Genomic DNA, 22,906 nt, shown 5'->3' with positions numbered 1-22,906 from the left:
CACAGCATCTTTCACTATAAGACATGGCAATGTGTTTTTGTATTTGTTAATTTATATTTTTATTCACTATTGGACTGTAGCGAGTTTTGTTCTTAGCATCCTACACATTCACCCCAGGAGATAGTAAGTATTCAACACAAATTTCTCAAATGTGTGGAAGAATTTTGCATTTAAACAGGGTAATACATGAGCTTTTGGTCAAAAGCCTGAGTGTGAAACAGAAATTTCTAATCACAGATGCCACAGAAGATACCTTGAATACTACAGAAATGTGTAATTTTCAGTTTTTCACTATGTTAATGCCCACACGTGAGAAAATTAATCATGTTCTTTGTTTCCTAATAGTGACCACCAAAGTATGCTACCAGGCAACAAAACACAAATTTCAGAATTTATTCTTCTGGGATTTTCAGAGGAATCAGCACTGCAGTCTGTCATATTTGGGTTTTTCCTCTCCATGTATCTGATCACTGTGTTTGGAAACCTGCTCATCATCCAGGCCGTCAACTCAAATCCCCACCTCCACACCCCTATGTACTTCTTCCTCTCCAACCTGTCCTTTGTAGACATCTGTTTCATCTCTACCACCATCCCAAAAATGCTGGTGAATATACAAACACAAAACAAAGTCATTTCCTATGAAGACTGCTTCACTCAGATATATTTTTTCCTACTATTTGTACAATTGGATGACTTTCTCCTGACCGTCATGTCCTATGACCGGTATGTTGCTATCTGTCACCCCCTGCACTACACAGTCATCATGAATGCCCGGCTGTGTGCACTGCTGATTCTGGTGTCCTGGATGATAGGTGCCCTGAATTCCTTGTTACAAACTTTGCTGGCCCTGCGCCTATCTTTTTGTACAGTCTTGGAAATCCCCCACTTCTTCTGTGAATTCAAAGAGGTGATCCAACTTGCCTGTTCTGACACCTATCTAAATAAAACCGTGATGTACTTCGCAGTTGGGCTGTTGGGTGGTGGTCCATTCGCTGGGATATGTTACTCATACTCTAGGATAGTTTCCTCCATACATAGAATCTCATCAGCTCAAGGGAAGTATAAAGCATTCTCCACCTGTGCATCTCACCTCTCAGTTGTCTCCTTATTTTATTGTACAGTCTTAGGAGTGTACTTTACCCCTGCTGTTACCCAGAACTCACACTCAAGTGCAACAGCCTCGGTGATGTACACTGTGGTCACACCCGTGCTGAACCCCTTCATCTACAGTCTGAGGAACAAAGACATAAAGAGAGCTCTGAGAAAATTCTTTAGGATGGCAACTATATTAGAACCAATTGTCTTGAGGCAGAGGAAGTGTTGATTTTTGCAAGATGCAATGCCTTAGAGGCCAAAATTGTGATTTTCTGATCAGATTGTGAAAAGAGCACTTGCTCCTTCAATTTACTGCCTGACATGTCCATTTATTTCATTTCAACTTCTTTATACAAGTTAACTAGCTTTCTTGACTAACCGTTATGCTATTTGCTATCTTTTTTTCCTCTGTCATTTTTCTACTTCCACGAATTGATTTGCAAACTTAAGTGTAATATATGGAAATTCCCATTTACCTCATGACTCTTCATGCATTCCTTGGGAATAATTTCTTCTGAAGTGAAATGTTTTATTATTTTATTTATTTATTTAAAAAAATTTTATTTTTACTTTATTTTACATTACAGTACTGTATTGGTTTTGCCATACATTGACATGATTTATATATTGAACAATTTATTTTTCAGTTTACTAAAAGAAAAATCATGAGTTGTACTATTTCTCTGGGGAAAAGTACCAACTTGGCAACCGAAGCCATTTCCACAATTTCTGTAGACAGTCAAATATGAAACAAAAGTTTATTACTTTTTTTCTTCATCATTTAGTTGTTCATCACAACCACACCCATGCTGAACCCCTTTATCTGCTTTCTGAGCAACACAGACATAAAGAGAACTCTGAAGAGATTCAATGGGATGGCAGTCACAAAGCAGTCAGTTGCCCTGGGGTGATGAACTGCCCTTGATTTCACAGAAAATAGTCCTGCAACCAGAAGTTGTGATTCTTTGTCCATTGTGTAATAAAATTCACTCCTCTTTGTTTCTTGGAATTTCCGTCCAGTGACTCACTTTATTAAGATTTCTCCTCAGTCAAAAGTTTTGTTTTCTTCTATTTCAAAATTCTTCAAACTTTGTATATGAAATTTTTGGACATGCTCATTTTTTTTAATGGAGTAACATGAGGAAGAATTTCTTCTTAAATGACATATATCATCCCAAGTAATTTTTGCCTTGTTTTCCTGAAAGAATAGTCATGAGATGAATTACTGGTATTAAAAAAGTACAAGTGAAATCTAATTCAATTTACATAATTTTATAAGAGGGTTGATTGAATCATAGAGTATGGAACTGTGGATAAGGAGCATTGATTGCAATGTTATAGGCAGATTTTCAATTGCATAGGGTGTCATTGCCCCAAGCCCTGCATTACTCGAGTCAACTCTTTATATATGTATATGTATGTGTATCTCATGATCAAAGGTGACTCACTACAGAACTTGACCACCTATCCAGCCATGTGATTCAGGTCACAATTTTTGCAACCAAACACATCTTCCAATCTACTGCTTAACAGAGAGGAAACTGCAATGGAGTACTTTTTAACACCATTTTCTGTAATAAAATTCTAAGGCAGGAATGTTGAATGCTATCTTTAAATATCAGAATGAATGCATAGAATGAGAACATTATTATAATTGCCCTCAATTCTGTACAATTTTATATTTTACTCAGTTATTGCTGAATAACCACTCACCCTAATAGTAAAAGTTTGAATGTAATGCCTTTATTATCAAGTGAGATTTAATATTGAATTGTTCTGATCTCTTCTGGGCTCCTCATAAGTCTACATCCTCATAAGTCTACTTGTAATTTTATATGTTACAGCTCTACAAAAGCTCATCCAGGAGGTTGTATGCAGCCATGTGACAATTCTTTCTTCACTAATATATGATAGTCTACTCCACTTATGTATGTATTTTAATCTTGCAACTTGTGGGAAAAATAGTTAATCATTGGTGATGTCAGCATCATGGTGGCAGAAGACGCCCCCTGTGTCTCACCTCTTCAATCTACAACTAGTAAAACATCCATAACTAAACAAAGTTTTTCTACCTAACATGTCAGGGCACCAGAGATACACACTGTTGTACCATCTGAAGGTGAATGGATTTTTCACCTAGAGGAGATGGAGCTGGAAGAACAACAGGCAGTGATCCTGGTCTCAGCCGCAGAGCGGAGGCAGCTGAGCCCATTGCCCCAGAGGGAACCGGTAGCATCAGTGGAGGTGGTGCACAGGACCCTGGCCTCCTGGATGCAGCAACATCAAAAGCCGCAGAGAGCCAGGTGGAACAGATGGTGTAGCCCTGAACCTTCGTCACCCTGGATGCAGCAAAAGAGCCACCATTTTCAGGATTCCCCCAGCAAAGATGATGGCAAAGAAGAATGTTATAGGCAGCCAGAAAAAAAGTAACCTACAAAGGTATCATTAGGCTACGAGCAAATTTCTCATCAGGTCAATGAAATATCATACTTATAATATTGTTATACAAAAACTGTCAACCAAAATACTCTATCCAGAAAAGTTATCCTTCAGATATGAAAGAAAGTAAGATTATTTCACAGATAAAGAAAAACTGTGGGAGTTCAACACCCAGAACTATGTTTTAAGCAGTATTGAAATGCTCTCTTCTATATAAAATGAAAAACGAAAGTACTGGAAGACTGAATAAGGTGATAGATAGAATCAAAAAATTGAAACTATATATCAGACAAGGTTGTTAACAATTACAGTACAATGCTTAAAGGAAAAAGCATTAAAATCACTGTAGCTACTATTGGTAACAATCACAAAATGAAGTAGAATGTTTTTTGAACTCGACAACTTCAGGGAAAAGAATGCAATTGAATGACTCTATCACATTACATACAAAGATAAACTTGACCTAGGTTAAAGACTTAAATGTGAGGTCTAAAACATTAAAAATCACAGAATAAAACATAGGCAGTAACACCTTAACTTCAGTTTTAGAAATATTTGGGGGGGGGGAGTATATTTCCCCAGGCAAGAAAAATAAAAGTAAAAATAAACAGAGCTATGTCAAACAAAAAAAGCTCTGCTCTGAAGGAAACCAGCCACAAAACTAAAAGGAAACCTACTCATGGGAAAAGGTATTTGCACATTATACACCCAATAAGGGACTACTATTCAAAAAAATAATTCAGCTAACTTAATTAAAAACATAAACAACCAAATTAAAGACAGGTAAAGGACCTTCAGTAGACTTTTTCCCCCCAAGGAATACATACAGAGGTCAACAGGCTCATGAAAAGAGGTTTGACATCTTCAGAGAACTGGAAATCAAAACCACAGTGAAATACATTTCTCACTGGTCAGAATGGCTATTGTTAAAGAGGCAAAAATCAACAAACACTGGTAAGGACCACATGGGACCAGGAAATGATACCCAAATTCACAATTTCTTCCTCTCGAATATCAGAGGAATCAAAACTGCAGTCCCTCATTTTGAGAGTTTCCTGTCCATGTACATGATCACTGTGTTTGAAAACCTGCTTATCTTGAGAATTCCCTGATGGTTCAGGGGCTAAGACTCCACACTCCCAATGCAGGGGCTCAAGGTTCGATTTCTGATTGGGAAACTAGATCCCACAGGTCACAACTAAAAATCTCACATGTTGCAGTGAAGATCTCATACACCACGACTATGACCCTGTGCAGCCAAATAAATTAAAAGACAAAAACTGCTCATCATCCTGGCCACTGTCTCTGACTCTTACTGCTGCACACCCATGTAATTATTCTTCTCCAATCTGTTCTTTTAGATACGTTTCACCTTAACCACCATCCCAAAGAAGGCAAAGTCATAACCTATAACTATACATTCACCCACTGTTTGTAGATTTGGACAACATTTTCCTAACCACAAAGGCCTATGAGCACTCCATGGCCATCCGTCAACCCTGGCACTCTTCTATAACCCTGAGCCTTCTGCTCTGTGGATTGCTGATTCTGGTTTTTAATTCATGAATGTCCTGTATTCCTGGCTACAAAGATGAATAGGATCACAACTGTCCTTCTGTACAACTTTGGAAATCCTCCACTTTTCTTGTGAAATCAAACAGGATGTCCAATCTGCCAATTGTGATACCTTTCTTAGTGACATGGTGATATATTTTGAAACTGTAATACTCCTGAGTGGTGATCTCTTGCCTGAGATCCTTTATCCATATTCTAAGAAAGTTTCCTCTATACATGTGATGCCATCAACTTGGGAGAAGTATGAGGTGCTTTTCACCTGTCCCTCTTACCTCTCAGCTGTATACTTGCTTTATTGTATGAGCTTTGCTTGTATCTCAGCCTTGCTGCTCCACAAACCCTTCTGCTCAGAGTTGAGTGAATTTGCCTCAACGATGTTCACTGTGTCCACACCCATGTTGAACCCCTTCAGATCTGCAGTCTAAGGTACAAAGACATAAAGAAGGCTCTGAAAATATTCTTTGGAATGGCAGATATAAAAGGACCAACAGCTATAGAATTAAAGAAGTTCCCACTTTTGCATTTGAGCCAAAATTTGATACTTTTTGATCAGAGGGTAGAAGTAGAAATTTCTCACTCCCTCTATTCCCTGAAATTCATTTTTTTGATTATTCAAATTCTTCATAGCAGTTAAGTAACTCACATTTATAAGTTCTTTCTCTGTCTGATTTATAAACAATTTTCCCCTTTGTCCATTTTTTTAAAATATAAATTTATTTATTTTAATTGGAGGTTAATTACTTTACAATATTGTATCAGTTTTGCCGTCTCAAAAATTTTCCCAAACTTGATTCACAATATTTACAATTTCCATTTTTTCATGGGATAACATGGATTTCTTAAGAATTATTTCTTCTCAAATGATACATATCATCCCAAATATTTTTTCTCTTGCATTATTGAAAGAATTGTTATAAGTAATAGTACCACAGTGGGGAAAAAAGCTAAACTTACTAGCCAAGGTATTTTATGTAATTTTATATCAGAGGAAAACTGACTAAGGTTTTCATTTTGCATATACCATTCCTTAATTATTGCCTTATTTGCTTATGTAAATTATTTCCTTAATTACTCTTCTTGACAATGGAGACTTTAACCTATAGTTTGCTTTAGAGGTGGTTATTCAGATTTATTCTTCTCTTTAGGATCCTGTTCTCTTATTTACTGGTGTCCACAGTACCTACCCTAATTACTGGCAAGTGTTAGCCAACTACAGATTTCCAAGTGGAGTTTACACAGAAGAATACATCTGAATACATTCACTTAATATGACCTTTGAGTCAGGGGAAAAAGTCAATAGGTAGTAAATTTAAACTACACTTTGTATTACTATGCAAAATATTTCCCTTTCATGCCCTGTATCTATTCACTAAAGTGTGGATTTTTGTGTTCTTGGGAAGACATCCTATTCTCATTAGGGTAAAGGATTTGTTGCTGTGTTTAAAATGATACATTCTGTGCAATCACCTATAAAGCATGTGAAAAACTTTTTCAAAATTTATATATATAAAAGATTTTTGGTGAAGAAGATTAAACTGATTAATGAAAGTGACAGTGTTAGTGACTCAGTCATGTCTGATTCTTTGTGACCCCATGAATTGTAGCTCACCTGTCTCATTGAAATTCTCCAGGCAAGAATACTGGAGTGGGTTGCCATGTCCTCCTGCAGGGGCTCTTCCTGACCCAGGGATCAAACCCAAGTCTCCAGCATTGGAGGCAGATTCTTTACTCTCTGAGCCACCAGGGAAGCCCAGAACTGTGTATACCTGACTCCAACACAGAACCACTTTCTTGCTACCAAAGCATGATTCACAGACCTGGACCTGCAGCATCAACAACACCTGGGAGCTTGTCAGAAACAGGGTTCCTGGGTCGACAAGGGACCTGGTGAATCAGAGTTTGCATTGAACTAGAAACCTTGGTGATTTGTATGTACAGTGGATTTAGAAATATTTTGATCTAGAATAGGGATTCTCACTGTCTTACTATTGATTTGTAACACAATAATTGTTTATATTGGATGCTGTTCAGTTCAGTTCTGTCGCTCAGTCATGTCCGACTCTTTGTGACCCATGGACTGCAGCACACCAGGCTTCCCTGTCCCCTACCATCTCCTGGAGCTTGCTCAAACTCATGCCGTCGAGTCAGTGACGCCATCCAGCCATCTCATCCTCTGTTGTTCCCTTCTCCTCCTGTCTTCAATCTTTCTATCATCAGCATCTTTTCCAATGAGTCAGTTCTTCGCATAAAGTGGACAAAGTATTGGAGTTTCAGCTACAGCATCAGTCCTCCCAATGAATATTCAGGACTGACTTCCTTTAGGATGGACTGGTTGGACCTTCTTGGAGTCCAAGGGACTCTCAAGAGTCTTCTCCAACTAATGCTGCTAATGTTCCGTGGTTTATAGAACATTAGCAGCATCCTTTCAGATACTGTAAAATAATTCCAAGGACTGTTCTCAAATTTAATCACTGCCCCAGAGTTCCAGAACTGAGGGATTCCAGTCAGACTCCATCCCTTACGTGGTTCATACTTTTGAGTAAAACATGAAATCCCACTGAGTCCTATTTCGACAATGAAAAATGATACTCATAAAAGCACTATTTCATAGAATACACTGGTTTTAAAATTAAATTTGACAATCTTTATAATATGCAAGGGCTTTACTGGTGGCTCAGATGGGAAAAAAATCTGCCTGTAAGCAGGAGATCTGGGTTCAATCCCTGGGTCAGGATGACCCCCTGTAAAGGGAATGGCAGCTCAAATATTCTTACCTGGGAAATCCCATGGACAGGGGAGCCTGGCGAGCTATAGTCCATGGGGTCACAAAGAGTCAGACATGATTGAGCGACTAAGACACACATACATATAATCTGATAATCTAGTTTATGGGGCATAATAATAGCTCAGTATATCTTTTATAATTGCAAATGTTTTGTATTGAGTACTAAAAGACAGCTCTGAACTTGTGATGTAAGTAGAAAACTCTCAATTAGCTTGGAAAAACCATCATGAATCCAGGGAATATAATACCCAAGATTTTATACTAAAGGAGAAAAGTTATCCCCCTTTTTGAAGAGAAGGATAGTTATTTCCAGAAACTTTGGTGATTGTGTCCCCACCACAAAACAAAGATTTGAAGACACATGTGACCTATTTAAGAAAAATCTTCAATATTATACTTTTGAGAAAATTTGAACTCAAGAATGTGATGAGGTCCTAGGAGGCTTCGAGCTTTGGAATCAGGAGAATTACTGGAGAGGAGTAGTAAAAACTGAATTTACCTAACTTATAAAGCAGTCTCCTAGGAACAGAGAATCAGCAGGAAAAAGAAAAGAATCCATTCTGCCCACACCAGTGTCTCCAAGGGAAGTCCTGTACTTAAATAGATTGGAGTCACAGTAGGAAAACATGTTTAATGAGCTGACATAGGAAGATGTAAATAGCCACTCTCTTGCAGTCTCTCAGCCTGTGCCATAGCTGTTTGACTAGGATGTGATCCTTGCTTTTGGAGCTCTATATCTGGTTAGAAGACTTCTTCCCGTTGTCTTGTTTGTGGACAAAACTTTGTTCTGCATCATCAGTCATTTTCCTTCTATGCAGAAAGCTTGCTCTCAAATTCTGCAGGCAGGTGAGTCCAAGAGCTGAACAGACACTTTAGGAGAGAGTGAAAGAGTGCGGAAGCCAGGAACCTGTACCCGAGGTCACCTGAAGACCACTGCAGCATAGCCCAGACGTCACTGTGGTTGTTTGCTGGCTTTCCTTATCTTAGTGTATATTTATTTATTATCTAAAAAATAAACTGAACATTGCAGTCGGAAATGCAAGTGTTGATGCTGATGATTAAATGGTGTTAATGGAAGTTCAATTAGAAAAAAGAAATGATAGACATAAAATGTTTTCAGTAAAATTAGGCAGTAAGTCTATGAATTGTATTTATTAACGTGCTTAGTCGTTCAGTCATGTGAAGCTCTTTGCAACCCTTTGGACTACAGTCCACCAGGCTCCTCTGTCCAAGGAACTTTTCAGGCAAGAATATTGGAGTGGGTTTCCATTTCCTCCTCCAGGGGATGTTCATGACTCAGAGACTGAACCTGCATCTCCTGTGTCTCCTACACTGCAGGCAGGTTCTTTACCTGCTGAGCCATTAGAGAAGCCCATATTTACCAGCAGGAGTAGACAAATAAGGATAAGCCTCAAGGAAAAAAGAAATCTGCTGCTTCATATAAAACATTTCCAACATTTGTTGTGTCTTGTGTTTCCTGTTTTGAATTGTTACTTTATTCCTTTTTCTTATTTTTCTTTTAGGATATTCAATCTGCAAGTTCTTTCAAATCAGAAAGATATCACTGTTTCTGCCCTTAGAAAAGAAAAATTTTGCTTTATTATTTTTCCTGGGCATCAAGGAGATGTCACTGGATTTGGAATGATGCCAAACCAAGGAGGCCTTTCTTCATTGTATTGTCTCAGGGTACATTTGGGCTATTGGATATTTTCTCCCCTAATATTCTTATGTGCATTTAACTTTCCTCTCTATTTTTTTCTCTTCTCTCTTTCTCATACTCTTAAATGTTTTTTTTTTTTATATAGAGAAGAAAGTGGCCATGTAGAAGAAGAACCCCAAATTTATTGGTCCATTAGAAGTTCATGAACTGGAATTTCTAGGTACCATTTATACATTCTATACAAGAAAGATAATCTGATTTGACCAGCTTGAGAACTCATGGCCCAAGGATGCTGATTATAGGTGAGAAATGCATGGAGTTACACAGCCCAGGAGTTCTTGTTAGTTCCTGTTAATTCACACCTTGTGGGTTGAGAACAATTCTTCAAACAGAGGCACTTGGGCTTACATATTAAGGGGACTTATAATACAGAGGCCAGAATTCAGTCAAAGATGGGATAATACTAAGGATGTCATCTACTTTATTTTATGTTTTTTTTTTTAAACATTTAAAGCATTTTATTATTATAGAAATAGTTTAAAGTGGCTTTTTGGTACTTTGCATCATGTAAAGGAATTTTCAAATTATTTTTTTAATTTAAATTTATTTATTTTAATTGGAGGCTAATTACTTTACAATATTGTATTGGTTTTGCTGTAATTAATTCACATGAAATTTTTGCAAGAAAATAAAGAATATGTAAGGAGGGATTCTCTGTGGACTGAAGGTTCAGCTGTAGCAGGGAGGCCACCTTGCTCCTCAGCATGCCTGACCCCATCTCTAATCACTCCCCCTCTTTGTTATTCTCTGACCCGCTGGCTTCCTTTTTGGATTTGAACGTGTGGAACTTGCGTCTTCCTCTGACCCTTTGCAGTGGCCATTCCCTCTGCAGGCACACCCTTCTCCTGATATAGCACTAGATTCTTCCCTCTCTTTCTTGAAGGCTAATGTTCAAATATCTTCTTGTTTGCTTACCTTACCTGAACACTCAGTACAAAATAACACCTCTTACAACTCTCTCCTTCATAACGGGTTTTCTTTTTTCATAGCATCTGTCTCCACCTAACATATTATATAATACTTTATTTGTTCATTATCTCTCAACATCCTTGAATTGTGGGGGATTTGTTTTTGCCATCTCTACTTATTGCTTGGAACATGTTGGCACTCAATATGTATTTCTCAAGTGCATGAAAGAATTTTGCATGAAAGCTGTGTAGAATATATGATCTTTTTTGTAAATATGCTGAGAATGGAACAAAAATCCCCAGTCACAGATAAATTGGGGGTATAGCAGGTGGTGCTGGTGGTAAAGAACCTGCAGGAGACTTAGGAGACTGGGGTTTAAAGATCCCTGGGTCAGGAATCAAAAAATGGGCCAAAGAACTAAATAGACATTTCTCCAAAGAAGACATACAGATGGCTGACAAACACATGAAAAGATGCTCAACATCACTCATTATCAGAGAAATGCAAATTAAAACCACAATTAGGTACCATTTCATGCCAGTCAGAATGGCTGCATCTCATCAGAACTGATTCAAATGAATTCTTTTTAACGGCTGAGTAATACTCCATTGCCTATATGTACCACAGCTTTCTTATTGAATCAGTTCTAATGAGATGGATGAAACTGGAGCCAACTATACAGAGTGAAGTAAGCCAGAAAGAAAAACACCAATACAGTATACTAACGTAAATATATGGAATTGAGAATGATGGTAACGATAACCCTGTATGTGAGACAGCAAAAGAGACAGAGATGTATAGAACAGGCTTTTGGACTCTGTGGGAGAGGGAGAAGGTGGGATGATTTGGGAGAATGGCATTGAAACATGTATAATATCATATATGAAACAAATCGCCAGTCCAGGTTCGATGCATGATACTGAATGCTTGGGGCTGGTGCACTGGGATGACCCAGAGGGATGGTACAAGGAGGCGGGGGTTCAGGATGGGGAACACGTGTATAACTGTGGCGGATTCATGTTGATGTATGGCAAAACCAATACAATATTGTAAAGTAATTAACCTCTAATTAAAATAAATAAATTTATTTAAATTTATATTAAAAAATAAAATAAAGATCCCTGGGTCGGGAAGATCCCCTGGAGGAGGGCATGGCAACCCACTCCAGTATTTTTGCCTGGAGAATACCATGGACAGAGGAGCCTCGTAGGCTGCATTCCACGGGGTCTTCTCACAAAGTCGGACACAACTGAAGTGGTTAAGTACACATACCCCCAAAGAGAACTTATCTATACACAAAATAGTAGAATCAGTTTCTTGATGGCACAATAGATATTGTGGTAGTTCAGATATGTGACTTATGTCCATATGTGTGAAGAGTAATTATGTTATTTTCCTTTCTCCTGGTAGTCAACTCCAGAACATGGAACCAAGGAACAACACACAAAATTTTAAATTTCTTCTTCTCAGATTCTCAGAGGCACCAGAACTGAAGCCCCTCATATTTGGGATTTTCCTCTCCATGTACCTGATAACTGTGTTTGGAAACCTGGTCGTCATCCTGGCCGTGTGCTCAGACCCTCAATTCCACACCCCCATGTACTTCTTCGTCTCCAACCTGTCTTTTGTAGACATCTGTCTCACCTCCACCATGATCCCAAAGATGCTGATGAATATTCAGACTGAGAGCAAAGCCATAACCTATGAAGGCTGCGTTGCCCAGATGTATTTTTTAAAATATAAATTTATTTATTTATTTAGCCTTTATTTTATTTTACTTTATTTTTTAACATAAATGTATTTATTTTAATTGGAGGTTAATTACTTCACAATATACTTTTTGCAACATTACATGACTTCCTGCTGACTGTGATGGCCTATGACTGGTTTGTGGCCATCTGCCACCCCCTGCACTACATGGTCATCATGAGCCCTCAGCTCTGTGGACTGCTGTATCTGGTACCCTGGGTAGTGAGTGCCATGTATTTCTTGTTACACAACTTAATGGTGTTGCGATTGTCCTTCTGTCCAGATTTGGAAATTCCCCATTTTCTGCAAACTCTATCAAGTGATACAACTTGTTAGTTCTGATACTTTTCTTAATAACATGATGATCTATATTGCAACTTTCCTACTGGGTAGTGGTCCTTTGGCTGGAATCCTTTACTCTTACTCTAAAATAGTTTCTTGCATACGTAGAATCTCATCTGCTCAGGGGAAGTATAAAGCATTTTCCACTTGTGCATCTCACCTCTCAGTTGTCTTCTTGTTTATTGTACGAGCCTAGGATTGAACCTTAGCTCTGCTGCTATCCATAACTCATATTCAAGTGCAATAGCCTCCGTGATGCACACTGTGGTCACACCTATGTTGAGGAACAACAATATAAAGTGGGCTGTGTAGAGTTTCTACTTAAGGCTATGTTAAAAGGGCTAAATTTCTTGGGGGGTGATGGCGTGCTATTGTTTCATGGCTTAAAGTCTCTGATTAGGCTATTGTGATTCTCTCATCCTTGTGGATTAAAATTTGCTCCTTCTGTAGCCCTGTAACCTGGAAGGGTTAATTTTGATAACTCTGGATCTGTTTCTCTGGCTTTAACTCCTGTTTTGCTGTTTTTGTTATTACAAGCATACATAATGGCCTGCCTCAGTGAACCCTGTCCCACTCTTGATGTTTAGGGTCTAACTTGTGACACACACTTTGCAACCCCATGGTCTGCAGCATGCCAGGCTTCCCTGTTATGTTCTGTTATGGTGCATGCTGCTGCTGCTAAGTCGCTTCCGTCGTGTCCGACTCTGTGCGATCCCATAGACGGCAGCCCACCAGGCTTCCCCATCCCTGGGATTCTCCAGGCAAGAACACTGGAGTGGGTTGCCATTTCCTTCTCTAATGCATGAAAGTGAAAAGCGAAAGTGAAGTCGCTCAGTCGTGTCCGACTCTTAGCGACCCCGTGGACTGCAGCCCACCAGGCTCCTCCATCCATGTGATTTTCCAGGCAAGAGTACTGGAGTGGGGTGCCACTGCCTTCTCTGGTTATGGTGCATAACAACATATAAATATCTCTTTTATAATTACAAGCATTTTATAATGAGGGACTAAATGATAGCTCATAACTTCTGATAAAACTGGGAAATATCTTACTGGCTTGGAAAGCTATCATGAATCCAGATAGTATAATGCCCAATTTTTATATTTAAAAAATACACAAAGTTACCTTGTCTTTGATGAGGTGAATAGCAATTTTTAGAGATTTCAAGGGTTATGTCCCCACCACCAATCAAAGCTTTGAAGACCCATGTGACTCAGTCAAGACAAATTCTCAATATTATACTTTTGAGACAATTTGAACTCGGATGTGATGAGGTCCTGGGAGGCTTAGAGCTTTGGAAGCAGGAAAGTTAAAGGAGGAGTGATAAAAACTGAATTCACCTAACTTATAATGCAGTCTCCTAGGAACAGAGAATCAGCCGGATAAAAGTGTCCATTCTGTCCAGCCTCATGTCCTTAAGGGCAATCACATACTTGGAGGTTGGAGTAACAGAGGATAAACATGCCTAATGAGCTGACACAGGAAGCTGTCAATATTTCCTCTGCTGCAGTCCCCCAGCCTGTGCAGCTTTGGTTGTACAGGATGTAGTTGTTGCTTTTGCAGACCTAAATCTCACTGAGAAACCCATACTTTATCTCTTCTTGTTGTCTTGTAATTAGACACAACTTGGGGCTGCATCATCAGCTATTTAGGGTAGAATTTGGACTTCCACACCGAAGCCTTCTCTCAAAGTTTCCGAGCAGGTGAGTCTGAGAGCCCCACAGATAATGCAGGAGAGGGTTAGCGAGGAGAGAAGCCAAGAACATGTACCTGAGGTCACCTGTGAGGCAATCTAACATACACAGGTAACAGAAATCACTACAGTCTTTTGTTGGCTTTCCTAATAATTTAATGTATCTATTTATAATGGTCAAAAATAAAATTGAACATTGCATTCCAAAATGCAATTGTCTATGTTGACAATTAAATGGTAATAGTGGGAGTTTAATTGGAAGAATAAATGGGAAACATAAAATACTTTTATGAAAAGTAGATCATAAATCCCCAGAGATCGATAATTAACAGGAGTAGACAAATAGGGTAGGTTATACAGAGAAGTAAGGCCATTTTTTAAACTGTAAGATGGTATATATTAGACTATATTTCCACGTGAAGAAGGTAGATCTAGGCCAATGAATGCTTGCAAATACTTCCCTGAAATAGCAGAGTATGAAATGTACATGCCCAGATGTCTTTGCTCAACTCTGGGCATTTACATTGAAAAATCTTTATTTCATTGGTGAGAAGAGGTATGCTAATGAGCTTCACTTTGCAATTGCTTTTTAATTTTATTCTTAATTTTTTTTAACACCAAAAGCATTTTGTATTGGGGTATGCCCAGTTAACAATATCATGATGGTTTCAGATGAATAGTGAAGGGACTCACCTATACGTATACATTTATCCATTCCCCTTCAAAGCCCCCTCCCATCCAGGCTGGCACATAACATTGAGCAGAGTTCCACGTGCTATACAATAGGTTTTCAGTGGTTATCCATTTTAAATATAGCAATGTGCACATGACCTTCCCAAAGTCCTTAACTATCCCTTCCTCCTGGCAACGGTGAGTTTGTTTCTTAAGTCTGTGAGTCTTTTTCTGTTTTGTGAGGCTGAATATATTTGTGTGCTTGTTAGCCATTCAGAGTTTATTAAAAAAAAGGGTTCATAGAAATCTGTTGTCTTATATAGTAGTGCCAGTGTCCTGTTATTCCTTTTATATTGTTCTTTGAAACAAAGAATTGTTTCTTTATGCAAAACAGACTGCCGTTTAGTTCTTTTTTTTTTTTCTTATTGCTTTTTTTTTTTTCCCCATGATCTCTAAGGTGTAATTTATTTATTCATTTTTTTTCTTTTTTTTAATTTTACTTTATTTTACTTTAGTTCTTTTATATGTGTGTGTACTCAGTCATTTCAGTCATGTCTGACTCTTTGCGACCCCATGCACTGTAGCCCGCCAGGCTCCTCTGTTCATGAAACTTCCCAGGCAAGAACACTGGAGTGTATTGCAATTCTCTCCTCCAGGGGATCTTCCCCATCCTGGAATCTATCTCCTGCATTGCAGGCCAATTCTTTACCCGGTGATCTACCTGGGAATCCCCCAGTTCTTTAGATACGTGTGATATATTTGTGGGGATTGTATAGGAGTTTATTATTACTTTTTTGGTCAAATCTATCATCCATAGTGTTCTCTTCATTGTTTTTAAAAAAGAATCTAAGTTGTAGTTGACATATAAAATGTATTTGTTGCTGCTGTACAGCACAATGAATCAATCTTTGTTCATATTGCTAAACAACCACCAGAATAAATCTAGTTAGCATTTGTCAGCATGCTAGTGCAATTGCAATATTTTTTATGATGAGAGCTTTTGGGATCTACTGTTTCTTAGCAACTTTCTAATATGCAATAGAGTATTATTAACTATTAGTCACAGTACTGTACATTATATCCTTTCCATTGCTTTTTATTGTTATTACTACATTAATTTAGCTGCCACTTTAATATTCTCCATGTGTCATTATTTGCTGTAAACAAAACCAAAAATCCTTAGAGGTAACAAATAATCTTTTATATTAATATACGTTCCCAGTGAGTTTTCACATCTCTGTTATTCCTTAATGCTCCATGTGGCCTTGTGACTAAATCCTTTTCTAAAAGTTCATCACCTTTCACCATAATTTGGAAAATATTTATCTTGACCTTCGGACTAAATGTCACCATTATATTCGATAAGCATATTTGAATTCATCTATCTCTATATGAGATTAAATTATAATTTATATACTGTTTCATTCCCACATTTTAAAAGCACTTTGGTTATAATATTATTTCATTTTTAAGTCTTTGGCAATTTTAATGTTGAATTAATGACCCATGTTGGTATCTCTGAATTAATAATTTTTAATCTTTGTATAAGTTAGCCAGAGATTTTAATTCAATTTTGTTGCATACTCTTTTTTATAAAACATGTTCAGTTCAGTTCAGTTCAGTTGCTCAATCATGTCCGACTAATCTAATTTCATTCTTACTGACATTTTTCTCTATAAGTTCTTAGTTTCCTTTAAATCTTCATGTTCTAAATTATGCACTTAACACATATTCACACATGTTTGCACAAATGTTTGAACATGATCCTGTGTACCTCATAAATGTTCTTTATGTTTTAGTGAGGTCTTTTTTTCTGCTGTTTATTCCTCTCATTTAAAAAATCAATAATACTTTAGGAACTTGCTCCCAATTACAAGTCTGCTTCATTATTTTAGTGTCTGTATAACACTTCATGGTGTGGCTATGATACTCACATACATGGGGGTCTGTCATATTATTTTTCAACAAATTACTATTATAGCACAGATTTACAAATATTTGATATTATTTACCTAAAACTGTGCTTCTCAACCAAGGATGATAAATTTCCCCAGGGGACAAATTGAACTTCACCCATAGACATTTTTCACTATCACACTGGGATGAGGTAGCTGATGGGCAAGGAATATCCTAGAATATTCAGGAAAGATACCACTACAGAGAATGACCTGGCTCAGAATATCCAGTAGTGCAGAGACTGAGGAACCCTGAATTAGAGAATATCTGTTTCTAAATGTTTACAGTTCTATTCGAGTTGTTTCCCCAATGTGCTACACTTCACATTTTTTCTAGGAAAATTAGAGAATACTCTTTTTTTGTGTGTTTATATATTTATAGATAGATAGATAATGTCAGTCTCAATCTCCCAATTCATCTTATCCCACTTTCCCTCTTAGTTTCCATATGTTTGTTCTCTCTATGTCTGTCTCTGTTTCTGCCTTGCAAACAGGTTCATTTGTATGTTTTTCTAGATTCGTTTTTCCTGAGTATTTTTGATCAAAAATTTTCTGTTTCATAGAGTTTAATGTATCATTCTTTAAAAAAAAAAAAGTATGTATGTATATGAGACTTGAGTTTGATCCCTGGGTTGGGAATATCCCCTGGAGAAGTGAATGGCAACCCACTCCAGTAACCTTGCCTGAAAAATTCCATGGACAGAGGAACCTGGTGGGCTATAGTCCATAGGTTCACAGAGTCTCAGCCACTGGACCACCAGAAAAGTCCTCTATATTCTTTTTTTTTCTCTGAATTTATAGCTTTAATTATTTTAGTTTTCTAAATGCAGATTTTGCATAAATTTGTTGTTATGTTCATCTGAAATGGACAGTTTACCCTGATTTTTTAAAGCTGTGTTAGATTAAAAACAAAAAAGCTATTTATTTCCTTCCAGAAAAACAGTCATTTATTCCAGCTTTTATTCAACAATTCAGTTTTTCCCAGCTCAATTGAAATGCAACTTTCTTATGTATTAAATGTTCATATCTTATATGATCTAATTCTTAATCATTCAACAAATAATAATGGAGCAACTGCTATGTGCCAAAAAATTCTAGATACATTATATGTTATAATCACTTAAGTGAAAGTTTTGGCTAAAATAATTATTAATGCATACTGCTCTTGTTCAGTTACTGCTATTGTATATCATGTTTCCATCAGTTTTTGATGTTCCATTTAGTTTTGCTTAATACAATTGTATGAAATCTCCCTATTTAACTGGTTTTATGTTGATTGTCATTATTGCTTTTAATTGAAATATAATTGGTTTAGCAAATTATATTAGCTTCAGGTGTACAGCATAGTGATTCAATATTTTTATAGATTATTCTCCATTTACATTGCAAAATATTGGCTACGTTAAAGACATACTGCATATTAAATAATATATACTAGTATATTTGTGTAGTTTTGCCACTAATTTTTATTTAATGACTTTCCATTTTCTTAAATGTGTATGCAGGCATGCTTAGTCTCTTCATTATGTGTGACTCTCTGTGACCCCATGGACTGTAGCCCACCAGGCTCCTCTGTCTGTGGGATTCTCCAGAATACTGGAGTGGGTTGCCCATCTTCCCCACCCAGGGACTGAACATGCATCTACTGTGTCTCCTGCATTGCTGGCTAATTCTTTACTGCTGACTCACTGGGGAAGCCCCTGTGCTTGTAAATAAGTACACAAATATTCACATACATTGGGGAAAAACAAAGTGAGGTATGCAGGTGCATCCCCTGCTCATTTGATGGTGGTATACACAGTTGAAGCCTGAGTACATAAATGACCACATTTATGGCAGAAAGTGAAGAACTAAAGAGCCTCTTGATGAAAATGAAAGAAGAGAGTGAAAAAGTTGGCTTAAAACTAAGCCTAAGAGAACTAAGATCATGGCATCTGGTCCCATCATGTCATGGCAAATAGATGGGGAAACAATGCAAACAGTGACAGAGTTTATTCTTTTGGTCTCCAAAATCACTGCAGATGGTGACTGTTGCCATGAAATTAAAAGACACTCGCTCCTTGGAAGAAAAGTTATGACCAACCTAGACAGCATATTAAAAAGCAGGGACATTATTTTGACAACAAAGGTCCATCTAGTCAAAGCTATCGTTTTTCTAGTCATCATGTATGGATGTGAGAGTTGGACTGCAAAGAAAGCTGAGCATCAAAGAATTGATGCTTTTGAACTGTAGTGTAGGAGAAGACCCTTGAGAGTCCCTTGGACTGTAAGGAGATCCAACCAGTCCATCCTAAAGAAAATCAATCCTTAATATTTATTGGAAGGACTGATGCTGAAGTTGAAACTCCAATACTTTGGCCACCTGATATGAAGAACTGACTCATTTGAAAAGACCCTTATGCTGGGAAAGATTGAAGGCAGGAGGAGAAGGGGACAGCAGAGGATGAGATGGTTGGATGGCATCAGCGATTCAATGGACATGAGTTTGAGTATATTCTGGGAGTTGGTGATGGACAGGGAGGCCTGGCATGCTGCAGTCCATGGGGTCACAAAGAGTCACACATGACTGAGCGACTGAACTGAAATTTTATAGTAAAATAAATATATGTGTGACAAATGAGAAAATCATATGAAAAAAGTTATTCAGTGTAAGAGGATGAATAATCAAGGCATATACATGATTTATAGAGTATGGTCTAGGGAGGGTTTTGAATGCTGGTAAAAGAACAGAACCAGAAGTAGTGTGCCCACTGAACCTATAAAGGAGCGATCAAAGCTCAAAGAACATGAATAACAAAGAAAAGATGCCATATAAGAAAAATGAGGAAGGACTTTGCCTCACCCCCTATTGATACCTATTGAAGTTAATGTCTTGACTGTGAAATGTAAGTAAGAGCATTTATGTTAGGTTGATGCTAATGGTAAACAACTTGCCTGCCAGTGAAGGAGATGTAAAAGATACGGGTTAGATCCCTGCATCGGGAAGATCCCTTGGAGAAGGAAATGACAATCCACTCCAATATTCTTGCCAGGAGAATTCCACGGACAGAGGAGCCTTGCAGGCCACAGTTCATGGAATCGCAAAGAGTCGGACATGACGGAAGTGACTGAATATGCATGCATGCTAGGTTGCTAATGCTTGCTTGTCTAAAAGTTAATCAGTTACTATTCTATATCTTGGTAGTTACCTACAAGGCATGGAACCACAAAATATTTCAGAAGTTTCAGAATTTCTTCTCATGGAATTTTCAGAGGGACCTGAGCTGCAGCCCCTCGTATTTGGACTTTTTCTGTCCATGTACCTGATCACTGTGTTTGGAAACCTGCTCATCATCCTGGCCACCATCTCAGACTCCCACCTCCACACCCCCATGTACTTCTTCCTCTCCAACCTGTCCTTTGTAGACATTAGCTTCACTTCCACCACCGTCCCAAAGATGCTGTGGAATATCCAGACATAGAACAAATTGATCACCTTTGAAGGCTGCATCATCCAGATGTACTTTTACATACTCTTCGCAAGTTTAGATGACTTTCTCCTGGCTGTGATGGCCTATGACCGGTTTGTGGCCATCTGTCACCCACTGCACTATATGGTCATCATGAGCCCCCGACTCTGCGGTCTCCTGGTTCTGATATCTTGGATCGTGGGTGTCATGTACTCCTTGTTACAGAAGTTAATGGTGTTGCGATTGTCCTTCTGTGCAGACTTCAAAATACCCCACTTTTTCTGTGAACTCAATCAAGTCTTACAACTTGCCTGTTCTGACACCTTTCTTAATGACATGGTATTGTATTTTGCAGCTACCTTGCTGGGTGGTGGTCCTCTTGCTGGGATACTTTACTCTTACTCTAAAATAGTTTCTTGCATATGTGGAATCTCATCAGCTGAGGGAAAGTATAAAGCATTTTCCACCTGTGCATCTCACCTCTCAGTTGTCTTTTTATTTTATTGTTCTGTCCTAGGAGTGCACCTTAACCCTGCTGCTCCCCACAGTTCAAGATCAGGTGCAGCAGCTTCAGTGATGTACACAGTGGTCACATGCATGCTGAACCCCTTTATCTACAGTCTAAGGAATAAAGACATAAAGGGGGCTCTGAAGAGATTCTATGAAATACTAGGTAGAAAAGGCCAACTCTGCTGGGGGAAATGAAATGACCTTGATGGCATGACTCAAAGCCTCAGAATCAGAAATTGTGATTCTTTGATCATTGCAGAATCAAATTTGCTTCTTTTCATTGTTCCCTGGAATTTTCATTAAAATAATTCCATGTATTGATTTATTAAGCTTACTCCTCAGCCTGATACATAGGCTTTTTATTTGTACTTTACTTCAAAATTTTCCTACATTTGGGTAAGCAATATTTGGAAATACTCATGTACTTCATGAGAAGACTGAGTTTCTTAAGAAAAATTTATTCTCAAATGACATATGTCATTACAAGTAATTTTTCTCTTATTTTTCTAAACAATAGTTATTAGTTTCATTACTCATTTTTGTTTAAAGTAAAGTTGACAACTAAGGTATTTTAAATAAATTTTAGTAGGTTACATTGAACATTCAGATATGGAGCTGTGGATACAGAGAGCTGACTATAAAATTATATTTAGATTTTTTACCACACAGAAGGTCAGTGCCCTTCACTACTGTGTTGTTCAGAGTGAACTTTGTATATCAAAATATATGCATGACCAAAGAATGGCTCACTGGAGGACTGAAATGCCTATTCAGTCATGTGATTCAAGGTGACATGTTTAGCGCAAACAAGCACACTTTTCATCTTTTCCTGCTTATCTGGAGAGGAAACTTAATGTACCAATTTTTAATATAGTTACCTGAAATAAAATTTAAAGACAGAGTAATCATGAATGCTACCTTTAAATATCAGAATAATTGCATAGTTAAGAAGCCAATTAATATAATTGTCTTCAGTTCTGTTCACTTTTATTTTTGATCAGTTAGCTATTGCTGCATAATAACTCATTTTTGTAGTAGATGCTTTAATATAATGCTTATTAACAAATGAGTTTGTATAGTGTGTGGTTATCCTGATCTCTGTTTGGCTCCTCATGAATCTATACTCACCTGTCATTTTCTACATTGTAATTCTAAAGTCTCAGCCATGATGTTGTATACTGTTATACTGGATGTCTTTCTTCACCAATATATGATAGTTAATTCCCTATGTATATATATGTCAATCTCACAGTTTACAAAAAAATAAATCTATCTTTGATGACAGCAGCATCATGGTAGCACAAGACACTCCCTTTGTCTCTCCCCTTCTATCTCTGATTAATCAGACTTCCATAACTCAGCAAATATTCACCTATCCAATAACCAGGAGTCCAGAGAATCATACAATTTTACATGGTAAATTGGGTTGATTAGAACACACAGAAGAGGTGCATCTAGGGGGAAACAGCAAGAGGCAGTGCCCCCGGTCCCAGCCCAATGGTGGAGGCAGCTGAGTCCATAGACCCACAGCACCTGGAAGCACCAGCGGAGGTGGCGCAGTGAACCTGGCCTTCCAGATGCAGCATTATCTACAACCAAAGGGAACCAGGCAGCAGTGCTGGTGGGACCCTGAACCAGGTGACCCTGGATGATGCAAAATTGCCCATTATCATGGTTCCCTGAGCAGAGTTGCCAGCCACATCAGGGACATTAGCAGCACCAAGGTGCCAGTGACCCCAGAGGCACCAGCAGTGATGACAATGCACCAAGGAACGCCTCTGCTAGGGGCAGTGAAGGACAAAAAAAAAAAAGTTTCTTAAAAAATAGCCAGATGAGTGAGTGTATGAGTGCTCACTCAGTCATGTCCAACTTTTTGCCTCCCCCTGGACTGCAGCCCTCCAGGCTCTTCTGTCCATGGAATTTTCCAGGCAAGAATACTGGAGTGGGTTGCATTTCCTACTTCAATAAATGCAACTCAGGTAAAAGAAACAAAAGACTTGTGCTACTGTATCACC

General features: G+C 38.0%; 1 protein-coding gene, 1 long non-coding RNA gene and 2 pseudogenes across 2 annotated transcripts in view; 3 read left to right on the top strand and 1 right to left on the bottom strand.

The window, feature by feature from the left end:
* The window catches only part of LOC132659866 (uncharacterized), a 995,695-nt gene that overhangs the window by 212,345 nt on the left and 760,444 nt on the right, over positions 1-22,906 (bottom strand). The window lies entirely within an intron of this gene.
* On the top strand, positions 359-1,324 carry LOC101113494 (olfactory receptor 7A17-like). The gene has a single exon (XM_012179140.3). The coding sequence runs from the start codon at positions 359-361 to the stop codon at positions 1,322-1,324; it is 966 nt and encodes a 321-aa protein (XP_012034530.3).
* LOC114114784 (olfactory receptor-like protein OLF4) lies at positions 3,241-12,926 on the top strand (annotated as a pseudogene).
* LOC105615350 (olfactory receptor 7A10-like) lies at positions 20,109-21,086 on the top strand (annotated as a pseudogene).

The sequence above is a fragment of the Ovis aries genome, chromosome 5 (genome assembly GCF_016772045.2).
Source record: "Ovis aries strain OAR_USU_Benz2616 breed Rambouillet chromosome 5, ARS-UI_Ramb_v3.0, whole genome shotgun sequence".
NCBI lineage: Eukaryota > Metazoa > Chordata > Mammalia > Artiodactyla > Bovidae > Ovis > Ovis aries.
The sequence above is the reverse complement of the archived record's forward strand: the minus strand, read 5'-3'. Positions and strand labels throughout refer to the sequence as shown.

Coding starts and splice junctions, on each gene's coding strand:
- LOC101113494 (XM_012179140.3), top strand. CDS start 359: ATGCTACCAGGCAACAAAACACAAATTTCAGAATTTATTCTTCTGGGA.